The sequence below is a fragment of the Callospermophilus lateralis genome, chromosome 13 (assembly GCF_048772815.1).
Source record: "Callospermophilus lateralis isolate mCalLat2 chromosome 13, mCalLat2.hap1, whole genome shotgun sequence".
Classification (NCBI taxonomy): domain Eukaryota; kingdom Metazoa; phylum Chordata; class Mammalia; order Rodentia; family Sciuridae; genus Callospermophilus; species Callospermophilus lateralis.
Window position 1 is genome coordinate 14728207 of NC_135317.1, and position 21744 is coordinate 14749950.

Below are 21744 nucleotides of genomic sequence, written 5' to 3' on the forward strand. Positions count from 1 at the left end.
CCTGATGGGAGGTCTCCAGAGGGACACAGGGAGCACAAGCCCAGTCTCACATGGGTCCGGCTGTGCTGTGTGGACAGGGCAACGACACTCCTGAGCACAACAAGGGACTGATAAATGGCTATGTGCAGTTGGGGACATCTGGAGGAGCAGGACAAGCTGTCTGCCATCAGCAGTTCCGAGTCTGAGAACTGAAATGAGCTAGTAAATAAATTGGACATTTCTGTACCTTTTGGGGCACCTCTGTGTGATTTTCCCATTAGTTATACTGTAATGCACAGGTACAAAATTAAACGAGATACAACTAGAGGATAGCTCTACATTTTTTAGAAATCAAACTATATAAAATTTCAAATATACACAAAAGTAGGGATCATGAAGTTATGAATTTCAAATTTAGGGTCACAACAACAAATAGATGACCTCAAATTAAATCCCTTGAGGAAGGATTAAAGTTTTGTCTGAGGTTGACAGTTTTGTCAGGGGTGCAGGGAGATGAAGAGGAATAGAGCAGTCCCCCGGGAAAAACAGGGGCCTGTCACCTCCCCAAGCCTGGGGGGGTGGTTCCTGGGGCCTAGGCAGAGTGTAGATAGAGGGTCACCCTGAGAGGGGCTGTGACCTTCGGTCAAGGGTTCAGCCTGCCCTGAGCTATGTGGCTGGGAGTCAGGGAGATGCCCCATCCCACTCCCACCTGCCCTCTGCCTCCTGCTAGGAACCCAAGGAGGAGGAGAGGCCAAATGTTGTCGGCATGGAACAGTCTCTTGGGGCCCAGATCAGGGTGGCCGAAGGACACATGGAAGAGACAAGACATGTCCCATTTGGCAATACCCAGCTGCAACAAGTGCATTAGAAAGTTCAATTCTGTCCTGCTCAGAGACCATTCTCAGCCCTTCTCAGCACTTCCAGAGACATAGGGTGGCTCTGCCCGTGGGTGACCTAACAGATCAGACAGCTGTCAAGAAAGCATCTTCCTCCTCCTGAAGGTGAGGAGTGGGGGAAACTCACTTTCAGAATTGAAACAGGAAATTCTATTCCCTGCAGCTAGGATATATTTTCTAGAAAAAAAATGTAAACAATGTGCAAAAGTGTGGTTTGGGGCCTATGATATGAATACTTTCTGAGTCAATTCCAAGTCCCTAAGTCTTTGTGAACTGTGGGAAATGCACAAATCATTTTAACACTGAGGAAGAATCTCTAGGCTTCACGGGTTTTGCAGATTATTAACTCATCTGTTTTCCCATCACGAAGCTGCCCCCCACCACCACTGGCCAACAGAAAGACTCTCATTCAGAAAACACGGAGACTTTCTTTTTAACAAAATTTTTTAATTTCCTGCACTAATATTTGCACAGCTGTAAACTCAAGGAATCATTCAACACTTGTATAATCTGGGAGAACAGTTAATAAGCACCTTCAATGGTTTCCACAGTTTAAGAACTTACCATTTGAAACATTTTAGAATGTCTATTGAAATGAATAAAAGTTATGAAAATCATTCAACATCATGTTGAACATTTGATATAGAGGGTTTAATATGGAATGATAAATATAAAAAGAAATTTATTGAGTTGTGCTACATATAAGGTCCATGTGTTCCCCAAATCTTGTGATTCTTGGGGATATAGTTGCCTCTCAAACCCAACTGTATAGAGAAAGCCACTCTCGCAACCCAGGCTCCCAGGTACTGCAGGGCAGGTGAGAACAGAAGCAGGAAGTGCTGAGTGTGCTGGGCCTGTAAGAAAGTGGAATCCTTCCACAGTGAAATTTCATGCAAAATCTTCCATGTCCTCAGGATAAGCATTCTTTGGCAAAATGTTTCATTTTCTCTTTGGCACTTTTAAAGGATTTTTGTTCTTGCTGTTCCTAAGTCCTCTTCCCTCCCCTTCCTCTGGGGTTCACCTTTTCTGCTCCCCATCCATCTCTTTGGCATTATTTAAAGGGACTAGTTACTGCTGTTCTTGAATCCCCCCAACATTTCCTCTCGGATGTTCCTTTCCTGCTCTCCCTCAGTCTCTCTGTGGTGCTTCCCACTGAGTCTTCTCTCTCCCCTTGCTCTACCCTCTACCAATTCAAACTCCTTATGCTCAACTTTCAATCCAAAATTTCTATTGTTTTAGGAATCTGGGAGACAGTTGGAAAAAAAGATGAACATAAACTACTCATATGGTCAGGAGATTTTTTTTTTCACAAAAAAATTGTAGAAACATAAACATGAAATGAAGCAATGGTCCCTTGAATTAGACCAATGAGAAATTAAGGGGTCTGAACTATTAATATAAACTCTTAACTAGATCTTCCTGGATTGTGTCTTTAAGTAAGAATACACACAGCAAGAGGCACAGATAGAGAGAGAAACAAAGAAGTGAGTTAGTGGTTGAGAGTATATTGGTTCTCAGGCATGGAGGACAGAGATGAGGGGCTGTGATGGGTCACCTGGAACCAGTCCCAGCCTGTGCCTCAGATGGGTCTCCATGAGGAGACAGAACACAGGTACCAGCAGTGGCACTGAAGGCTAGCACAGCATTAGTGATCAGAGATTGAGAAGCAGGTGCTTTGGGCAGAGAGAAACAATTTGGTGATCCTTGATATAATTTAAGGCACATGAACATAATCCCCTATCCCCAAACATCTGATTCTACATCTTAAAATTCCTACCACAGAATACCTTTCAACTTAAGCCTTTGACTACCAAAGGCTACTGCTGAAATGCCAATGTTTTATCCAGGAGGTGCTACTCATTATCATCTACTGAATACCTGTATGTTCTTAGGATGGTGTGATTAAAAGGCAGAGCACACACACTGCAGCTGTCATCTCAGGTAGGTTGAAGGGGTGAAAGGAAGTCTGTGAGGGTTTACTCCCTCCTTCCCTTCCTCCCTCCCAACCTCACCTAGGCAGGCCCTGGCTGGTGTGAAAAGGAGCTGCCAGGATGGTAGGTGGCTCAGAATCAAGGCTGAGCTCGTAAGGCCACAGAACAATGGACCACTCAAGCCTGTGAAGAATCTGCTCACCCTGGGGAAAGGACTTAGGGCACTGGATGGCACCTAATTTTGAGCTGGGCTCTATGAGCTCATCTGAGTATCGGGGTCAGGGTGGGTGATCCTGTCCTCGTGCAGAGATTTCCCACTGCAGAAGTTCAGGGTGTATGTTCTAGTGAAGAATGAGGGGAAAGTTGTTGCTTAGGCTTGGCTAGCCTGGGCCCAGTGGTCAGTCAGCTGGAGGGCAGTTTTCAATCTGGACCAAGTAGTTTCAAGTAGGGTGTTGCTGTGAAATACTTGGATGGGGATAAGACACTCTGATCTTCATTTCCGCTCTATACAGTCAACTCCCAGAGTGTTGTCAGGGCAACGACAGGTCCTGCTCCCTGGGGTGGCCAAGCAGAGGTGGGTGCAGCCACCATTGTTCACCGAGCAGTAGTTGTGACCTGGAAAAGGCAGAAATCAGGTCTACAGCCTCCTCTTTGACCTGACTTGACAGCCATTTAAGAGAGAGGCCTTTCTCTGAACCCCTTTTGGGTTTCCAGAGGCCAAGCTCATGAGGGATCCAGGGGAAGAGGGAACACTGGGCCTAGCACTCAGCTAAAGCTGAGCTAGTTATTATTCCCTCATGATTAGACCACATGTGTAAGAGCACAGATTCCTAATTTGGCAGCTATACATATTCATCACTGAAGTTATTAAATAGGCCTCATGGAGGATTCCCACCTCCAACTTAGAGCTGGAATTTTAAAGTACAAAGTGCTTGCAGTCTAGCTGGTACACCAGTCTCCACTTGGACTGGGCAGAGGAGGGAAGTGGAGGAGGAAATGGGTCAGACTAAGGCCTTGGAGAAGCAGCACAGCACAATCTGGGGAGCCAGGCACTTGGAATTCCCTGTCTCTGCCACTGTGAGGGAGCAGGTTGCTTTTAAAATGAGCATAACAACAGTGCCCACTGCACAGGGCTGCCAGGAGGACTGAATGAAGACTGAGTTGTGAACAGGAAGTGCCTCACCCACAGCACACAACTCGCTGAGTTTACAATTCTTCTTGTTATTATTAACTACTGCTGCTGCTGTCAGGTCAAATGGGTGAAGCCTCAAAGCTGCAGAGATCCTAACATTAAGGTTCCCATTTGGAATCTGAAGGCCAAGCACCTCCAGGCCCAGCCTGAGACTCAAGACTTTGCCCGCCATATCTACTTCTCATCTTCTGTTTGTGTCTGGTTCACCACTCAGTGATGGAGAACCCTGGAGGGTGGAACTGTGGCTCTTCCACCACGGAATCCGGCTACTAGCAGATGTGACAGCCATGATGTGGGCTATGAGGATCCCAGCCCCCAGGAGCTTCAGCATGGGTGCGTTACCTTGGGGACACTGTGACAGGGCGGTGGTGATGCCATACAGCCGGGTCTGCTTGTGGGGCTGGAAGCTATCCGTCTCTCTGGAAATAGCAAGATCGACAGCGACCACGGAATTCCTACAAAGCACGGAAGTGCAGAGGTTGAAAATGTATCTGGTGGCTTGACCTTTCCGCCACCAGGCAGCCTCTGTGAGGTTTAGGGAAAAATTGGAGGCCATAAATAGACACGGGGGCCCTAGGCATCCCTCCTTCCTCCTGGGAGTCAAGACTGCCTTTCTTTGACTTCTTGAAGGCAAAAATTAGCTCACTCCTCCCTCCCACTCTAAATGTCAAGAGAGACCTGGTAGCTATACATAGGCCCTTGCCAGTCACCCCCTCGAGCTAACCCTCCACCTGTAGGAAGTGGTGGTCAAGAAGAGGAGAGGATATTGCCATTTGAGGACTATAACGAGGCAGGCCTGGAGCCCCCCAGCTAAGTGATCTTGGGCCAGCTCCTGAGAAAGAACAGACACACTCAGGAAACCCAAGTTTATAGATCTGAGGTGCCCAGCTAGGGGCATCCAGATGATATATGCCCCCACCCCCATTCTCCCCAGAGTCCTGATCTCCCTCCTCCACCCTCCTGTGTCACGACCAGAAGGGTGACAGTGAGAAGACATCTCTGAAGGCTCAAAGATCAAGTCAAGAGGCCAGAGGGAAGGGCCTGGTCTCCCAGAGACAGGGTGGGACAGCAGGCCTGCCCAGTCCCCATGGCCCCAGTGGACATACGTCTTCCAGTCTGTGTAATACAGATTCTTCCCATAGCTCGTCACAGCGAAAGGATACTGGAGCCCTTCGAGAACCCTGCGTCTGCTGGGCTGACCCGGGTTCAGGCATTCTGCCTGATGGGTGCCTGTGTGCAGCAAAAACAAGGCGGTCATTGTTCATGCAAGAAATGGGCCCTTTGTGTCACAAGACGAGACCAAGGAGGGTGAGGGCAGGAGACACTCTGTGCTGCACAGCCAAGTCCTCAGGAACACGCACAGCTTGCTCTCAACATACGGCCGTCCCTTCCTCCCGCCTTACCCCTTGGTCTGTCACCACCCCTGTGTCCCGGCACCCATACCTGGTCCTGCTGGGGAGACATGAGCCAGGGCAGAGGAACCATGCCTCAGGCACCCCAGGCTTTCCTCCTCTGAGGAGGGGGCGACACCCTCCTCCAGCTCCTGATCAAGTCCCTGCTCCCTGGGTTCAGCGTGCTGGGGGATTGCTGCTGCTCAGCAGCTGTGCACAGCGTGCACTGAGGCCTCACACGCCGGTCAGTGGCTGCCTTATCATCTCAGAGTTTATCTCACCCCCTTGTCCCAACCAGACAGGTCAAGTCCCACTGTCTCTGCATCCCCTGTGCACCTGACAGTGTAGGGAATGGAGAAGGAACACAACAGACTTTTATAGACAGGGACGTTCCTCCCTAATCGGCAACCTGCCTACATCCCTATCTTGAGGGACACCCCACATCTGCCAAAGCAGGGCACACTGCAGGGATGCCATGGGGGTTGCTTTTCTTGTGTCTTACTGGGCTCAACGTTGCATCTAAGCTCTTGGGGACACGAGGGAGCTATGGGCACTATGCAATGCCACTTAGAACAGGGGACAGCCAACTTCTGAAAGGACAGATAGGTTCTGTGAGCCCAGAGGCAAAATCGAGGGTGGCACTCAGGTGTTTATATAACCATTTTAAAATGCAATGTTTTACAATATAAAAGCCATTCAGAGCTTCCCGTTATATAAAACCAGGCAGCGGGTCAGCTGGCCAACTCCTGCCTGAGATCAAGGATGCTCCCAGAGTCAAGCTCCCATCACCTGCATCCACCCAGCATAGCTGGGACGAGAACACATCAAAGGTCAGGCCGTTGGGCAGGCCCAGATCATCCTGCACAAGGATCCTCCGGTTGGTGCCATCCATGTAGGAAGTTTCAATTTTGGGGCGGTCTCTGTTCCAGTCTGTCCAATAAAGGTTCCTGGCAGAGGAAAAGGAAGGGAAAGAGGAAGAGAAATATTGAAGACATTGAGGGAAAAGTTAATAAAAAATGCTTTTAAGGAACCTGAAGACAAGAGTGGCAGATAGGATAACAGAACGCCTACACAGGATCTGGAAGGGCGAAGAAGCTTTTCCCTGTGCAAGGACCCTTGGACCTAGTGCTCCTGCCTCGGACTTAGTTACTCAATTAACAAATTCAGTTCCTTTTAACCTAAAGGACATATCTCAAAAGAGCTATTAACAAAACAATGTTCAGTAACTGGCATAAACACAGGACGGTACCCAGCATGCTGCCGTCACACAGGAGGGCACAGCAGACCCAAGGGACTGACTAAGGCAAGCAGGTCACCCATTGTAGGCCCACAGGTATCCTGTACTCAAGTCAGGAGAGCAAGGCTGAGTTAGAACCTCACATCGGGGAATATCCAAAGGACCAGACAGAGTAGATGCACACACATATTTACACAAAGATACCCTCTCACGGAATCCGTCACAATGCCTCTTGGATTCACCAAATCCGTCTCAAAAAGCACCCGGCGCTGTGTGCCATCCAGCTTTGCAACTTCTATTCGATCCAGGTGGGAATCGGTCCAGAAGATGTTGCGGCCAAGATGGTCAACGGCAATACCTTCTGGGCTTCCCAGATCTAGAACCAAAGATGGAGCTTCTGTGATTGTTTTCTTCTAAGCAGGTGAGATTAGACTTTTCTTTTTCTTTTGCAGCACTGACGATCAAACCCAGGGCCTTGGCCATGCTAGGCAAATGCCCTACCACTGAGCTCCGTCCCCAGCCTAAGATCATTTTTTTTGGGGAGGGGGTACTGGAGATTGAACTCAGGGGCAATTTATCACCTAGCTACATCCCCAGGTGATTTGCATTGTATTTTGAGATAAGGTCACGCTAAGTTTCTTAGAGCCTCGATAAGATGCTTAGGCTGGCTTTGAACTTTCCATCCTCCTGCCTCAGCCTCCCAAGCGACTGGGATTACAAGATCAGCCTTCTCTGATTGCTCAGTGCTGCTCCACAGTGCATCCAATCCTTGCACTTTTGAGAAACCAAATGAAATGTGAAATGCTTGTTGTTTATAAGATAAGCAACTCAAAGCAACAAATGTGAGAATGCCCCTCATTCTCTCCTTGTCCATTCCTGTGTGCTGCCCTGAGAAACAGGATGGTCACCGACTACTAAGCTATGGCCAGGCCATTAAGTAGACCACAGCCAATCACAGTTCAGACTGAGTTACTGAGACCATGGAGAAGAGACACGGGACGCAGCCTGCAGAGACCAGGAAAGGATCCCTGGGGGCAAAGACACCTCTCAACGCTGGCTCCTGAAGGACCAATGGGAGTTTGTCAGGCAAAGATGCCAGGTAAGTGTTTCCAGGTAGTGGGCAGCACACAGGCATCCAGGAAGACTGGAAAAGGCTTGACCTGGACAGTGTGTCATTTTCTATGGCTGGGAGAGTGGCTAGAGACACAGAGAGGATGCCTGGGCGGTGAGCTCAGAGCCCAACTCCCAGGTAAAGGGAGGCAGGGGACGGTCTCAGGGTGGTGACAGACAGTGGATCTTCCTCATTAACTATGCGGACCAAGGCGTTCAGGGAAACTGTGCTTTCATACAAGCACAAGGGGGTATCAAAAAGGGCTGCCAGTGACTATGAATAACACCCATTGTCTTCCTGGACCCCAGCTGCCATTCTGTCACTGCACAGCAGAGTCTTCACAGCAAGCCTGCAGCACTTGGTCCAAAGGTCAAGTTTCCTATGGTTTTCTGACTATAAATTTTTTTTGAAGTTAAAAAATGACATTGTGGGATTTATTGGCACTCTAGGTTCTCCCCCTGAATGGAGGACAGAGGGTCCCTGAGCATGGCTGGGGTGTAGGCAGGAAGGGGAAGAGGCCGCTCCCCCTGGGGTAAGAGAACCACCTAGTACCATGTTGCCTCCGTCTGCGTATGAGTGATGGCCTCTCAGCCCCTCTGGATCAGCTTCACTGGGCCCAGCACAGCCATGGGCCACGAACTCTGGAGCCCCCAGCAGAACCCACACTCCCACACCATCTCTATTACTATTCATACCCAAAGGAGGGCTCTGGATCTTCCCCACGCCCCTAGAGGCCAAAGGACAGCGAGAGGACCCTCTGGCTTCCAGAGGGAGCCAGAACAATCCATTCTGTGCACAGGAGGAATGAGGGCATCCGGTGACAGATGTGGGCTGCCCACAACAGTTTCTTTGCAGGCACCAGGGGAACCCCTGAGGGAGCTCCACGTCAGGTACACAGCCAGGTCCTGATCTCAAACCAAGAGCCCTAAGCCTCCCTCCCCCACCCCGAAGACGCTGCTTCATGGATGGTTCTTCTAAAGGGAAGGCCTGGAGAGCCTGTCCCCTTTTGCACAGGCAAGGTCACATGTCCCCTGCTGCTATGTCAAAAGGAAACAGAAGATTATGCTTACTGAAGATATCTGGTCAGGACTTCAGTGTGGGGAAAGAAAGACAAGCTGGATTCAGACTGTACAAAATCAGGGGGGAAAGGGATAATGCCCAGGACCACCCAGACTCCCAAGGGAAGCACCTGCCTTGTCACACCAAGGAGTCCACTGGATATTTCTTTCTCCTTTTGGTTTAATTCTGTGCTTCTGCAGTTAAGTAGGCTTTTGCCTGGAATGTGCTTGAAGCTTTCTTGGATGATTATCAGCTCCAAAGGCAACAGGAAATAGCAGAAGATGACCTACTCCCCTCATCCACTGGATTTTGAACTTGAATTGTAGATAATAGGAAGAGCTTTTCAATAGAGATAACAGGAAAAAGGGCATTTTCAAATCTCCAGCTCCTTAAGCCAGAGCAGGAACACTAGCAGACATCATTTAATAGCCCATCAGTTTCCAGAAAAGGATTTAGGGTCCAAGGGCAAAGCCAGGCAGAGTCAACTCAGACTCAGTTTAATTCCTGCTGCATGGTCTCTGGGGAAGGCCCTGAGGAAAGGAAAGCATGCCCCAGGGGCAGCTCCACAGACACAGGACCCTTCAGAACATCGTCTGCGAGAGAAACTTGAACCTAGAAGTTGAAGAGGCCACACTCAGTCCCAAGGGAAAAGAAACACAACATGAAGCCTCTGTCCTGCAGAGATGAGTCTCTGAATATTTACAGAGGAGCAAGAGTGTTTTCTACAACAAATAACACCAAAGGTGGTGTCTTTTGAGTAAGAATATTCTCAAGGCAACCGACGAGGAGGCATAACTTAAGCAATGCATGCTTCTTGACAGTTTTGGTACAGAGGAATTTTTACAGATCCTGGGATTTTTGTTATAGATATATAAAACATACTTAAAAAAAATGGTCTAGATTTTTCACCTGGAGGCATTAAAATCATGCACAGAGCCCTTGGCTGACTTCAGCATCCTTAAGTCAAGGGATAGAGATGAAATGCTGAAGGTAGGCTACGCCAAGGCAGCATGCGCTTCACTACCGGTGATCAGCAAACACAGGACCGTCTAAAGAATCCAGCCTGGTTTGCTGCACTTTTCTGACCCAAGCAATCCCAAGTAAGCCTCTGAGGTGTGAGGAAGAAAGAGCAGCAGCCCCTCCACCCCCGCACCTGCGCTGCAGGCTGATGCAACAGCCCTTTACTTCGACCACCGTCTCGGGCAGAGACTCCATGCTCAGGCTTGGAAGTGGCTGGCAACTCTCCCGACTTCATGATTTACCCACCTGTTGCCTTTGGGAAACCTCCTGAGCACACCACGTGCACCCTGAGAACCTGGCTCAGCAGCCAGACGGGGACTGGGTTACAAACAGACAGTGATTTTGGCCTTTCTAGTTCATGAAAACTGACCACTTGAGCTCCAGAGAGAGGCACAGGCACTGTCCTGTTTGATTTTATTCCCCTGAGGAATTCCCCTAGCAATGGATTCCCCGCAGTGTCTGCCTGCCCACCTTGTCGGATGATGGTGGCTGGCTCCCCACCGTGTAGGCTGGCTCTCCCAATGGAAGGTTCGCTGATGTCCGTCCAGTAAATCATCTTGTCCACGCAGTCAAAGGCCAGTCCAATGATGACTTTCGCCTGGAAGTGAAGACCAGTGGTGAGAACGTTCACCCTAGCATCCGAGTTAATAGAGGATGGCTGGATAAAGAGGTGGGAAAAAAGACTTCTAACCTGACCTACACCACAGGCAAAATTCAGGTCCAAAACAAGAAACTCCTAGAAGAAATCATGCAACAACATCTCCACATGCTTCCAAATGAACTCACCCCCGAGGCCAAGCTTGCAGGACAGACAGGGCAGCTCCGCAGGGAACTCCCAGTCATAGGACTGAACTTCTAAATTGTTACAGCAGATTGTAAATGTGAAAGCTATAAACCTACACTATATTTAGATCCAGGTTATAGATTAAATTAAATAATAAGTTTGTATTATATATTACATTTATTTTCTTACATATGTAGCTATCAACTAATTAGGTAGTCTCTGAAAACAAGACAGCTCCGTGCACCTGTGGGTGGACATGACAGCAGAAGGCACCATAACCAATGGCTCTGGCCCCACCTCTGGGTCCCTCTCACCGTATCCATGCTCATCGGCTTCTCTAGCCCCCATCTTAGAAAAGAAGGAACATTTCCTGAAGTAACACACTGAGACTCCCTTTCCACACCAATTCTTACAAAAAGAAAGCATAAAAGGATCAGAGGAAACAGCTGAGTAGTTTTTTGCACATGTGATTTGAGTTTAACAGAAATCTACTGGGCCACTCCTGTGTTTGAAGAGCCACCAGGAGCTAGACACTGGAGTAAGCCACCTCTCCTCGGAAGAGGTGAATCTGTCAGAAGACACCTCCAAGAGGCTGAGTAAGAAGCCTGGTCTCTGATAACTATCAGCTTCCTATTTCCACCACTGACCAGGTGATGTCTGATCCCTCAGACATCTTCAGCAAGAACCTTGCTAGGTCAGTTTAGCCAGAGTCCCCCTGACCCTGATATTTCCTCTTAGTGATTTTCTCCTCTCTGACCCCCATGCTGCTCCTTGGCTATAAATTCCCACCTGTCCAAGCTGTGTTCAGAGTTGAGCCCAATCTCCTCCTCATGGCAAGACCTGGTTGAGTGGTCCCTACACCTATTGAGATGGTCCTGAAAAAGTCTTCTTTATCATGCTTTATTGAATATTAATACATATTTTTTTTCCTTAACATCATCAGTTATGATGAACTATGGTGATATTTAGCAAGACTCCATCCCAGTAAGGACACCCAGTAAATTAAATTGTCCAAAGCCTCAAAATCAGCCCTTTCCCCACAGGTTGTTTTGGTAAAGCCTAGTTCAGATCTTTTGCAAATTTAAGTATTTAAAAGCTAGGTATTTGCATAAAATTTAGCCACTGGGAGAACCGGGTGAAGGGTACACAGGACCTCTCTAAACAACCTTTTGATCTTCCTATGCTTCTATAATAATTTTCAAATAAAAAATTAAAAACAAAACAAAGACACAAACTTGATCAAAGAGCAAGAACTTCATCTCTAGGTATTGCTCTTGAGAGGCCTGGGAAGGAGCTGGAAGCCTGAGTGATCTCAGCCCATAATGAGGTCAGGCTCTGTCTGAAGCCTGGGAACACTGAATTATGCAGGTACAGGAAACTCTGGGGTGGGTGCTTGGTTGTGGACACAGGACACAGGCCAGGCAAAGGCTCAGGAGGGAGGCTCTGAAGATGAGGATGACCTTTCACTGGGAAAATTAAGGTTATCAGCCCATACTTCCCCTCTAGAGGTCAGGGCAAAGGGACAGTGACCCCTACCTCACACCACATAGAAAAATAAACCCCAAACAGATCGAAGGCCTAAACTTCAAAGCTAAAACTATAACATACTTAGAAGAAAATACAAGGGAAAAGCCTTGTGACGTTAGACCCAGCAAGTTTGTTGAACATGACACAAAAAGCACAGGCAACAGAAGAAAAACTAGATTAATTAGACAAAATCAAAATGTAAAATTCTGTGCACTGTAGGATACAATCAATAACGTGAAAGGGCGACTCCTGGAATGGGAGAAAATATCAGCAAAACATATATTTTATAAGGGGTTAATTGCCAGAAAAAAAATATGTGTGAGTGTGTGTGTATACACACACACGGCATGCATGTATGCACATGTGTACATATATGTATCAAGTGTGTATATACATGTGCACATACATATACACACACACACACACACACACACACACACACACATATATATATACTCCTACAACTAACTCAGTGACAAAAATCTGATTTTAATGTGGGCAAAGGACTTGAATGGACATTTCTCAAAAGCAGTTATATGAATGGCCAATAAGCACCTGATAATGTGCTCACCACCACTAATCATTAAATCAAAACCATAATATGATGGCGCTTGCACTCAACAGGATAGCAATTATCACAGGAAAGACAAGCAAGAAATAGCAAGTATTGGTAAGGACATGGATAATCTCAAATTCTGTGCTCTGCTGGTGGGGATGTGAAGTGGCACAACCACTGTGGAGCACACATGGCAGTCCCTCAAAACATCAAACGCAGGGTTAGCACGGGAGCCAGCAGTTCCACTTGTAGGTATAGAGCCAAAGACAGAAGGAGAGGCTCAAACAGGTCTTTGTTTACCTGTGTTCACAGCAGCAAGATTCACCACAGCCAGAAGGAGGCAGCAACCCAAGCGTCCATTGGCAGAAGAGCAGATAATCAAAATGTGGTACGTACATGGGAGGGATATTGCTCAGCCTGGACGTTCTGACACACGCTACAATGTGGATAAACTCTGAGGACAGTATGCTGAGCAAAAGGAGTCAGACACACACAAAAACAAGTACAGTGTGGTTCTACTTATGTAAAAACCTAGAGGAGACCAGTAGTTAGGGACAAAAAGTAAAATGGTGGCTGCTAGGTCGGGCGGGGTGTGGGGATGAGGAGTTGGGCGTAGTGGGTAGAGTCCCAGTTGGGCAGATGGAGAAAGCGCTGTAGATGACGGAGGTGACAGCTGCACGACTCAGCACATCCTCTCCCCTGGGTCCTGGGAGAAATGACTTCACAGGAGTCCCACCCATTCCCACTCCCTGGGAGCATGCGCTGGAGGGGACTGAGATGGAACCCAGAGGGTCTGTCTCCACTGGGGCAACTGGAGAACACAGGGTCGTTCACAGGGTCACTCATGCATCTGTCCAGCAGATGCTTCTGCCCTGTCCTGTGGTGCAGATGCTGTTGGGAAGACAGACGCCAGATACTGAATATCCAGTGTCAAGTAGCATGAAAGAGAGAAAGGGCAGTGTAGGTGGCTATCTGGACGCGGGGATAAGACAGGCCTGAGAGGGGATGTTGGGGCATAAGTTTGCATGAAGAGTGAGGCAGCAAGCTGTGCAAGGGCTGGGGGTGAGGAAACTCCAGGCAGGGAACAGCCAGTGCAAGGGCCCTGGGGTGGGAGCATGCGTGGCCTGACTGAGCACTAGCCAGGGGACCAGAGCCACTGAGTGCAGACAGTAGTAGGAAGTGGGGCAGGAGAGGGAACCGGAGGGCAGCTCCTGCCTAATGGACAAAACCACCAACCTACAAAATGTACTTTGAAGCTCTGAAAAGCCTCTGGGCAGAGCTTGCTCCTGCCTCAGGGCAGATGTGAGGACCTTGATTGAGAAGCCCCTGGGAGCCGAGTGACCACAGATTCAGGAGGAGCATGAAGGTCTAACCCAGCAGCAGCACAGAGACCATTCACCAACTCACAGGACGCCCCAGGCAAGGCGTCTCTGGAAGGCTGGCTGTGTCTGGCTCTGTCTCACTGTGAGCCTCTCGGCCAGCTGGGCAATGGGGGGCCCCAATGAAGTGAGCACTCAGGCCCCATGGAGGGGGTGCCTGGCTCCAGGGGCCAAGCCAGGAGTCCTGGTCTGGCTGCTCTGCTCGTTTCTCTGGGGCATGGGAGCAGGAGCTGCCACCAGGCCCAGCAGCTGGCACTCACCGGGACGTGAAGCAGCGCCTTGGCTTCCGTCTTCCTCATGGTGCTGCCCTCCAGGGGCAGGCGCTCGATCTTCCCAGTCTGGGCAAAGAGCAAGTGGGTCCCAGGGGGCAGGGGGATGACGGCTGTAGGCACCAAGGGTCTCTGGGGAACGGGGGGAGCCACTGTACTCAGACCTGGGGAACGGGAGAGTCAATGAGCAAGGGCTGTACACACGGGAGATGCACAGGTGCACATGTACATGCTCACAGGTGCACAGACATAAACAATTCACATGCACACACATGCGCACACCTACAGACACATGCACACACACATGAGCACACCTACACAGACACATGCATACACACAAGCATACCTACAGACACATGCACACACACGTGAGCACACCTACACAGACACACGCACACACCCACACATGCACCCACATGCCAGGTCACGTCACCTTTCTGGCACCACAAGATGCACAGCCATAGAGGGCCCATTTTCCCTCTGCAAGCTCCAAAGCAGGAGGCCTGCAGTCAACATGAGGGTGTTGGTGACGATGAGGCAGCACATGAGTCGGGCATTCCAGGTGCAGGGGGAAGTGGCTAGCCTCCTTCTGACAGGAAGGACTGGGCTATTCCTCTCTCACTGGACACCGGCTGCAGTGGTGAGGCACAGCAGCCGGGAATCCCTGCTGAAGGGAGCTGCCTTCCCCTGGGTGCTGCTGAGTGCTTTACTGCCCATCAGAAGCCCCTTTCTATGGCATGGGACAGGGCACCCCATGACCAGCACCCAGGGGCTCAGCCTGGCCACAGAGGCCGTCCTCTCCCTATGCTGCTCACTCCTGGCCCTGCTCAAAGCTATGCTTTATGAGGTGCTGCTTTGAGAGGCCTCCCCATCAGCCCACCGTGCACACCAGGACCCCTGTGGGCTCTCCTCCTGGCCCTGTTCCTGTCTGGTCCCTGCCCTTGGGTTCTGGGGGTGGCACCGTGACTTTCCTTGGCCTCCCCCCACACTGGCACCCACTCTGTGTTGGCTGAGTGAAACGTGGAGTTGTGACAATCGCTTTGCTGTTTCTTAGCAGCTGTGGAGAAACATCTGGTGGGGGATCAATCTAGGATCACTAGCTACACTGAGTGTGGAGATCCAAAATTCGTTATCTTGGCTCTTGGTGATTTGTGACAGTGACCAATTTCCACATTTATGGCAGAGGCAGACCCTTAGAGCTGGGAAATGTCCTTGCTCATCCCTCAAGCTAAGGCCAAGGTCTGAGTCTGGGGCAGGAGTCTGCCCAGGGCCCCACAGCCCTGCTGGGCCTCGGGCCCCCTGGAGCCTTTGTGGTGAGGAGGGTTCAGAGCCAGCTTGCACCACCTGTGGGGCTGCCTGCCACATGGGCTGAAGGGTGGCCTGAAGGGTGGCCTGGGCACCTCAAGGCCCTCAGGCACAACTGTGAAGGAGGGAACAAGCCCCACCACCAGGGGCGGTTCCTGCCTTCCCCTTGCCCAGACAGCCCAGGGCCAGGCCTCCCACACACCCTCTCTGCCACCACCTCAGGACCCATGCCACAGGCCCCGCTGGACATTCAAAGAAGGAAGAGAAGTGGTAGGAGGGTGGGGAGAAGCCAGGGCGGGTGACAGCAGCCTCACAGGCACTCCTTCTGGTCACTAGCTGGGCAACCCTGTGTCCACTTACATGGGGGCCTCATCCCGGGTCTGGTCCTGGTGCCCTCCAATTCACGGCCATCCCGGTCCACGCACCAGCAATAGCCAGTGCTGCCGTGGCATTGCGTGGGCGCGTAGTGCCCGTGCTCGTCACACTCGGGGACAAACAGCCCAGGGAGCCTGGGCCTCTGCGCGTCGGCTGCTCCCGCGGCTCCGAGAATGTGCTCTCGCTCCTGCTGACACCGGGTTTTCTCTGCCTCTGTTGGGAAGACAGCAAAAGGGGCCATCAGCTGAGGTGTGACAGGGGGGCACCCGAGGGCAGCCTCCCCTTGTGGACAGGTTTCATTCTGTCCATTTTTTTAAAAATAAAAGGTCACTCTTATTTAACTTATGTAACTATGAAGAATCTATTTATATTTCCTTTTCTCTTCTAAGCAATTTTTGGAAATTTTTAAAAATTGGGGCAAAGATAAAATGAACCATTTTCAAATGTCAGTGGCACATTTGGTACCTTCTCAGGGCCATGCAACCACCTGAGCCCAGCAGCAGCTGCTCCCATCCCCTCCTCCCAGCCCCGGGAGACCGCCAGGCCTCGTCCAGTCTGGAGTCTGGCCCTTCTCTTGGTGAAGGTCTTCAAGGTTATCCCGTCCTACCTTGGGTCAGTCCTGCCCTCCCTGATGGCTGGCTGGGTGACATCTCTGGTCTGGCTATGCCACATTTTGTCTGTCTATCCATTGACGGCATCACTGGGATTTAAGGAATTTTAAGTTTTTCTTAAATGTGTCCTTTGACCCCACAAGCTTCTGGCTGACTCACATTGACTCAAAGCCAAAGAGTTGGGAAAGTAAAAACCAGAGTGTCCGCCAACAGGGACCTGGCCTGTGTTTGGCTTGACACTTGGCCTCTGAATGGTGCAACTCAGACCCCAAGGCAAGGGAAAAGTTCAAAGTATTTCCCAGAACAAACAACTTCCAGGCACACAGAGCTGTAGCTGGCTCCACACTTGGTGGAACCCAGCCAAGCCACACGAGGACTAGGCCAAACAGGCCACCTGCGCAGTGCTGACCACATAAAACCAGGCCCCCAATCTCTATGCTGCTGATTACCAAGAGCTGCATTGGCCAATGTCTGGCTGCCCCTCCCCTGGGGGCCTCCCCTCCCCTGCCAGGTAATCCCTCAGAAACCCGCTCAGGCATCCTTTAGGAAGCCCCCTTGGCGCCTGGTGAACTCCGGGGCCCCCGGCTCACTAGCTCCGTAGCTCTCCTCACACCACCCCAGGGCTGGTCCTTCCCTGACTCCTGAGCAGACTCTAGGCTCTGAGAGGCTGTGACCCACTCTCCTCCACCTCGGGAGGGGCTCCTACAGGACTGGGCTATGCTGAAGACCCACACCCACCCTGGCTAGAGGGAAGCCACAGGGGCACACTAGCAATCCTGGACCGAGGGTCTAGACGAGGAGCCCAGCATATGGTGGACACGCAGAAGACTCTCCACAAGGCAGGAGAAAAGGAGGGCACACACCTCCCAATGACTAGAGGGCAAGACAGCTCTGGGGCAGGTCATGGCCGACTCTGCCCAGTAAATATTTTCAGCTTTGTGGAGGATACACACGCTCCCCATCACAACTGCGCAACTTTGTGGTTGTAGCACGAAAGTAGCCAAGGTTAATACACAAATGAGGGGCTGTGGCTGTGTTCCAATAAAACTGTATTCATAGCAAAGCATGGGCCACAGATTTGCCTGATAAGGACTGTGGCTGATGCCCCCTGCTCTAGGGCCTTGCTTATTATGTTGGGGGAAATTAAAAGTAGGTGTGAATTAATATACATTAATGAAATGTGTGGTAATAACCTATGCTAAAGGCTGCGTATTCACAGATTTGTGCCTGAGAGTATTCTGGTTCCCAGGTCACTACTCCTGGGTTACCCGGACACGCCAATGGTGCTGGCCAAGCTGCCCTCCCTCTGCTGTAGAACAGAGACGGCAGTAGCACTAACGTCCCAGGACTGGTGTGAGAAGTAAATGAAGGACAGTGCTGTGGCTTGAAAGTGCCCCCAACATTCTCCTGATGGAAACTGGGTCCCCAGCACAACTGCGGTGGGAGGTGCTGAGACCCTGAGGGCTATGTCTGCACAGATGGATTAGTGTTGTCACCGGGGAGAGGGGTCCTGATTAAAGGACGGAGTTCAGACCTGTTCCCTGCCCTCTCCCTCCCATGGGATGCCGTCTGCATGTTGTGACGTGGCAAGAGGGCCCCTCACTAGTTGACCTTGGACTTCCCAGCCTCCAGAACTGTGAGCCAAATAAATTTCTCTTTCTTATAAATCACCCAGCCTCAGCTCCTGCTCCAGCAGAAAACAGGCTTAGACAACAAGACGACACACACAATTGGAATTCTAGGCTCTGCCTCCAAATGTTCATCTGTGACTGAACCCACACAGGCAGACACGGTGACATTAAGTGGATGAGCTGCCAATCAACGTTTAACGTGCCTTCGGTCTAGGCTGCCAGTCTTCAGGTTGGCCGGCTCAACACGACTGTTCCCTTGATTAGAAGCAGTTTGCTTGCCGAGAATGTGTGTGGAACCTGGCAAGAAGAAACTGCTTTTCTTTTGTACCAGAGGCTACTATAAAAAACAAAATGAAACCCTGGATGTAGGAAGGGCCAAGGAGATGAATGAGCCACTTGGTTAGAACAAGAATGGCGGTTTCCCTGTGCTCTCTGACATCCAATGTGTTTATTTTCTCAAAACCTTACATTCCCACAGGGCCTTAGAGTTTCTGCCTTAGCTGCCCCACACCATAGACATTTTATTTAGTTCCATTACAATCCTACGTGATAGGCAACTGTGGTTTCGTTTTGTTTGCAGTGTGGTGATTGAGCCCAGGGATGCTCCACCACTGAGCTACACCCCCAGTTCTTTCTGTCTGATTATTATTTGTTGTGGTTTGTTTTTTAAATTTCGAGACAGGGTCTTGCTAAAAATACCTGGATGGCTCCTAACTTGCCATCCTCCTGACACAAACTCCTGAGTAGCTGGGATTGCGGGCTCACACCACCACACCCCAAGACAACTGAGTTTTTACACTAAAGGAGAAACCTTCAACTCAGCATGCTAACAGGCTCCCTGAGGCCCAGGCACGGGTAAGTGGCTGGGCTCTAACTAGAATTTCTGGATTCCTGGTCCAGGCCCTGTTCCTTCCAGCCTTGAATTTCTACATCTGTGCCCCAGGATGGCCGACACGCACTCACTGTCACGCCAACAACGACGGCACACATGGCCCCAAGGCACTCACTGAGGTCATCTGAGGGCTTAGACAGATTCTCCTCTTATCAACATCTCCACACGCTGCTGTTCCAGCACAGATGTTCTGTGTAAACCTGGAGTTTGACACAGGAGATCTCAAGTGATCTGGAGCTGGCAGCAAAACTCTTAATTGTGTCTTCAACTTACCCAGAGGGGGAAACCCCATTCTGACCTAGGAAATGGGATTTCAGGTGTGTTTATCAAGCTGTGACCTCAGTGGGTTTCCTGGATGGTTCCTCAGCCTGCCAGGGGCTGCGGCTTCCATCAGGGTCGGTGGATGGGGAGGCCAGAAGATGCTTCTCCTGCACTGGCTTCTCGTTGGGAAAATGAAAACTCAGGCAGGCTTCTTCTCACCCTCTGAGAAGTGGCTGAGCCACTCAAGACCTGATACATACCTGAGGAAGGGTAAGAAGTCTAGAGGGGCTTTTCCTGTGGTGAGGACCAGGAGAATGAAAGTCAAGGAAAACCAAGGAGGAGAATCGAGGAGGAAGCCCTTCTTCACCTCTGGTTTTGCATTCCATGCCCCCGTGGGATTCAGTTTGTCTCTATCAAATAAATGGCCATCACAAGCCAGGTGTAGAGGTGCACACCTGTAATCAGCTCAGGAGGCTGAGGCAGGAGGATCTTGAGTTCAAAGCCAGCCTCAGCAACTTAGCAAAGCCCTAAGCAACTCAGCGAGACCCTTTCTCAAAAGAAAACATTAAAAGAGCTAGGGATGTGGCTCAGTGGTTGGGCACCTTTGGGTTCCATCCCTGGAACCAAAAAGAAAAAAGAAAAAGAGGCCATCGCAGAAGGAAGCCGAGCCTCTCTGATGGGGAGAACTCAAAGTGGTCTGAAGAAGTGCCGTTTACTGGGGCTCTTCCTGCACAGAAGTGGAGGAAAGCCCTTGAAGCCGGGAGGAGAGCACATGCCCTGGAGCCCGAGTTGTCTCTTGTGCTGTGCGAAGTGCCCTTTCAGCTTTCCTCACCACCTCCGGAAGAAGCTTCTGCCCCGTCCTCTCCTAAAACCCTCACCCGTCACTTTTTAAATCACTGCATTCATTGAACTTCCCAGACCCTTGAACCACTTGTCCCCTTTATTGTGATAAAAGCACTCCTGGGAAGCTGCCATGAGCCAGGCGCCCCCAGACAGAGGGTCTACAGCTGAACAGGTGGCCGCAGAGCTCACAGGCCAGAGGGGAAGGCCAGGCTCCTGCTCAGGGGACCACAGGGGGAGAAGGCCACCACGGGACCAAAGGGAAAGAGAAGCTCATCCATCCCCAGTAAGGGCTCGTCTGACCCTCAGGGTGACAATCTGTGGTGTCCTCATGTGTGTGAGGCCTGGTGCAGTAGCCGACTGGCAGAAGGCTGGGGGCTTCCAGGTCTAAGAATCAGGAGACAAGAAATCCAGGGCCCTGGTAAGCTTGGTTGCCACGATGCTGACCTGGCTCCCAGCTGCTGAGTCAAGAGCCAAAACATCAGTCTCTGACGAGAAGCGGCTGCAGTGCGGGGGAGTGGGGGGAGGTGGGCAGCCTGGGTGGGTGGGCACGTGGGCTGCAATACAACCTGCGGCCAAGTGGAGCCCACCCTGCAGGCTGGGGTCCTAAGGCGCTGTGAGCCAAGGCATGCTGACCTGTCTGTCACCTTGCAGCCAGGCCTGGGCACGGTACAGACCCTGCAGCAGAAGACTACTCCATGCAGCGCTGCAGCCCAGAATCTGCAAGAAGAGACCACCCTAGGACCTCAACCTCTGTCTTCCTGACTTGGGCAGAAAAGGGGGGTAGTGCAGACCTGAATGGAAAGCAAGACTCAAGAACTGACCAATAGTGTTTGTATCTTTCCAAACCCTAATTAGCATTAGTTTGGACCAATAGCATGGAACCAAGTACCGTATAAAACCCCAGACCAGCACACTAGGGGAGAAAACCTGCTACTGAGATCTCTTTAAATGGCATAAGAGTTTTAGTTTGGGTTTTATTCTTCAATAATCTTACTCTTACACTCCCTCGTCCTGCTCTGTGGATTTTATTCTTTGAATTCACAAGACAAGAACCTGGAAAGAAGTTGATGACGAGATGCTAAGGCCTGCTGTGGTACCAGGAACCTAGCCCATTGTTAGGAGCTACAACACCTCTTGGCTACAGAGGCTGCAACCTGTGCTCAACCCCACTGCCTGCAGGAGCGGAGAAACTCCAGTCTTACCTGCCTGTGGAAGTGGGAAATCAAATTTCACTTTAAAACTCCAGTTTCAATGCTTCCAGGGTTTTGGTTAGAGGAGAATCAAGATGAAGAACAATAAGGAAGCCCTGAGGAGGAGCCCGAGGCTCAGCGATGACACTGCTGAGCCTGTTTGGAAATGAAGCCACCTGAGAGCTCCAGGGAGAGGCTGTGCTTTGCAAAGCCAAGAGCACCAAGGCTGGGGAGTCTCTCCAGCTCAGAGGGCCCTGGCTGGGTCCTCCGCAACCTTCCCTCCCTGCCTGCCCCACTGCGTCTCC

General features: G+C 50.5%; 1 protein-coding gene across 1 annotated transcript in view; it reads right to left on the reverse strand.

The window, feature by feature from the left end:
• Positions 1-1307: 1307 nt before the first annotated feature.
• Nid1 (nidogen 1) overlaps positions 1308-21744 on the reverse strand; it is a 71182-nt gene continuing 50745 nt past the window's right edge. Inside the window, exons 13-20 of the mRNA XM_076832022.1 lie at positions 15997-16224; positions 14323-14495; positions 10288-10414; positions 6831-7002; positions 6179-6336; positions 5105-5228; positions 4341-4453; positions 1308-3421 (exon numbers count right to left, since the gene is read on the reverse strand). Of these exons, the coding sequence (XP_076688137.1) occupies positions 3300-3421; positions 4341-4453; positions 5105-5228; positions 6179-6336; positions 6831-7002; positions 10288-10414; positions 14323-14495; positions 15997-16224 (1217 nt within the window). The 3' untranslated portion in view covers positions 1308-3299. The remainder of the gene's footprint in view (positions 3422-4340; positions 4454-5104; positions 5229-6178; positions 6337-6830; positions 7003-10287; positions 10415-14322; positions 14496-15996; positions 16225-21744) is intronic.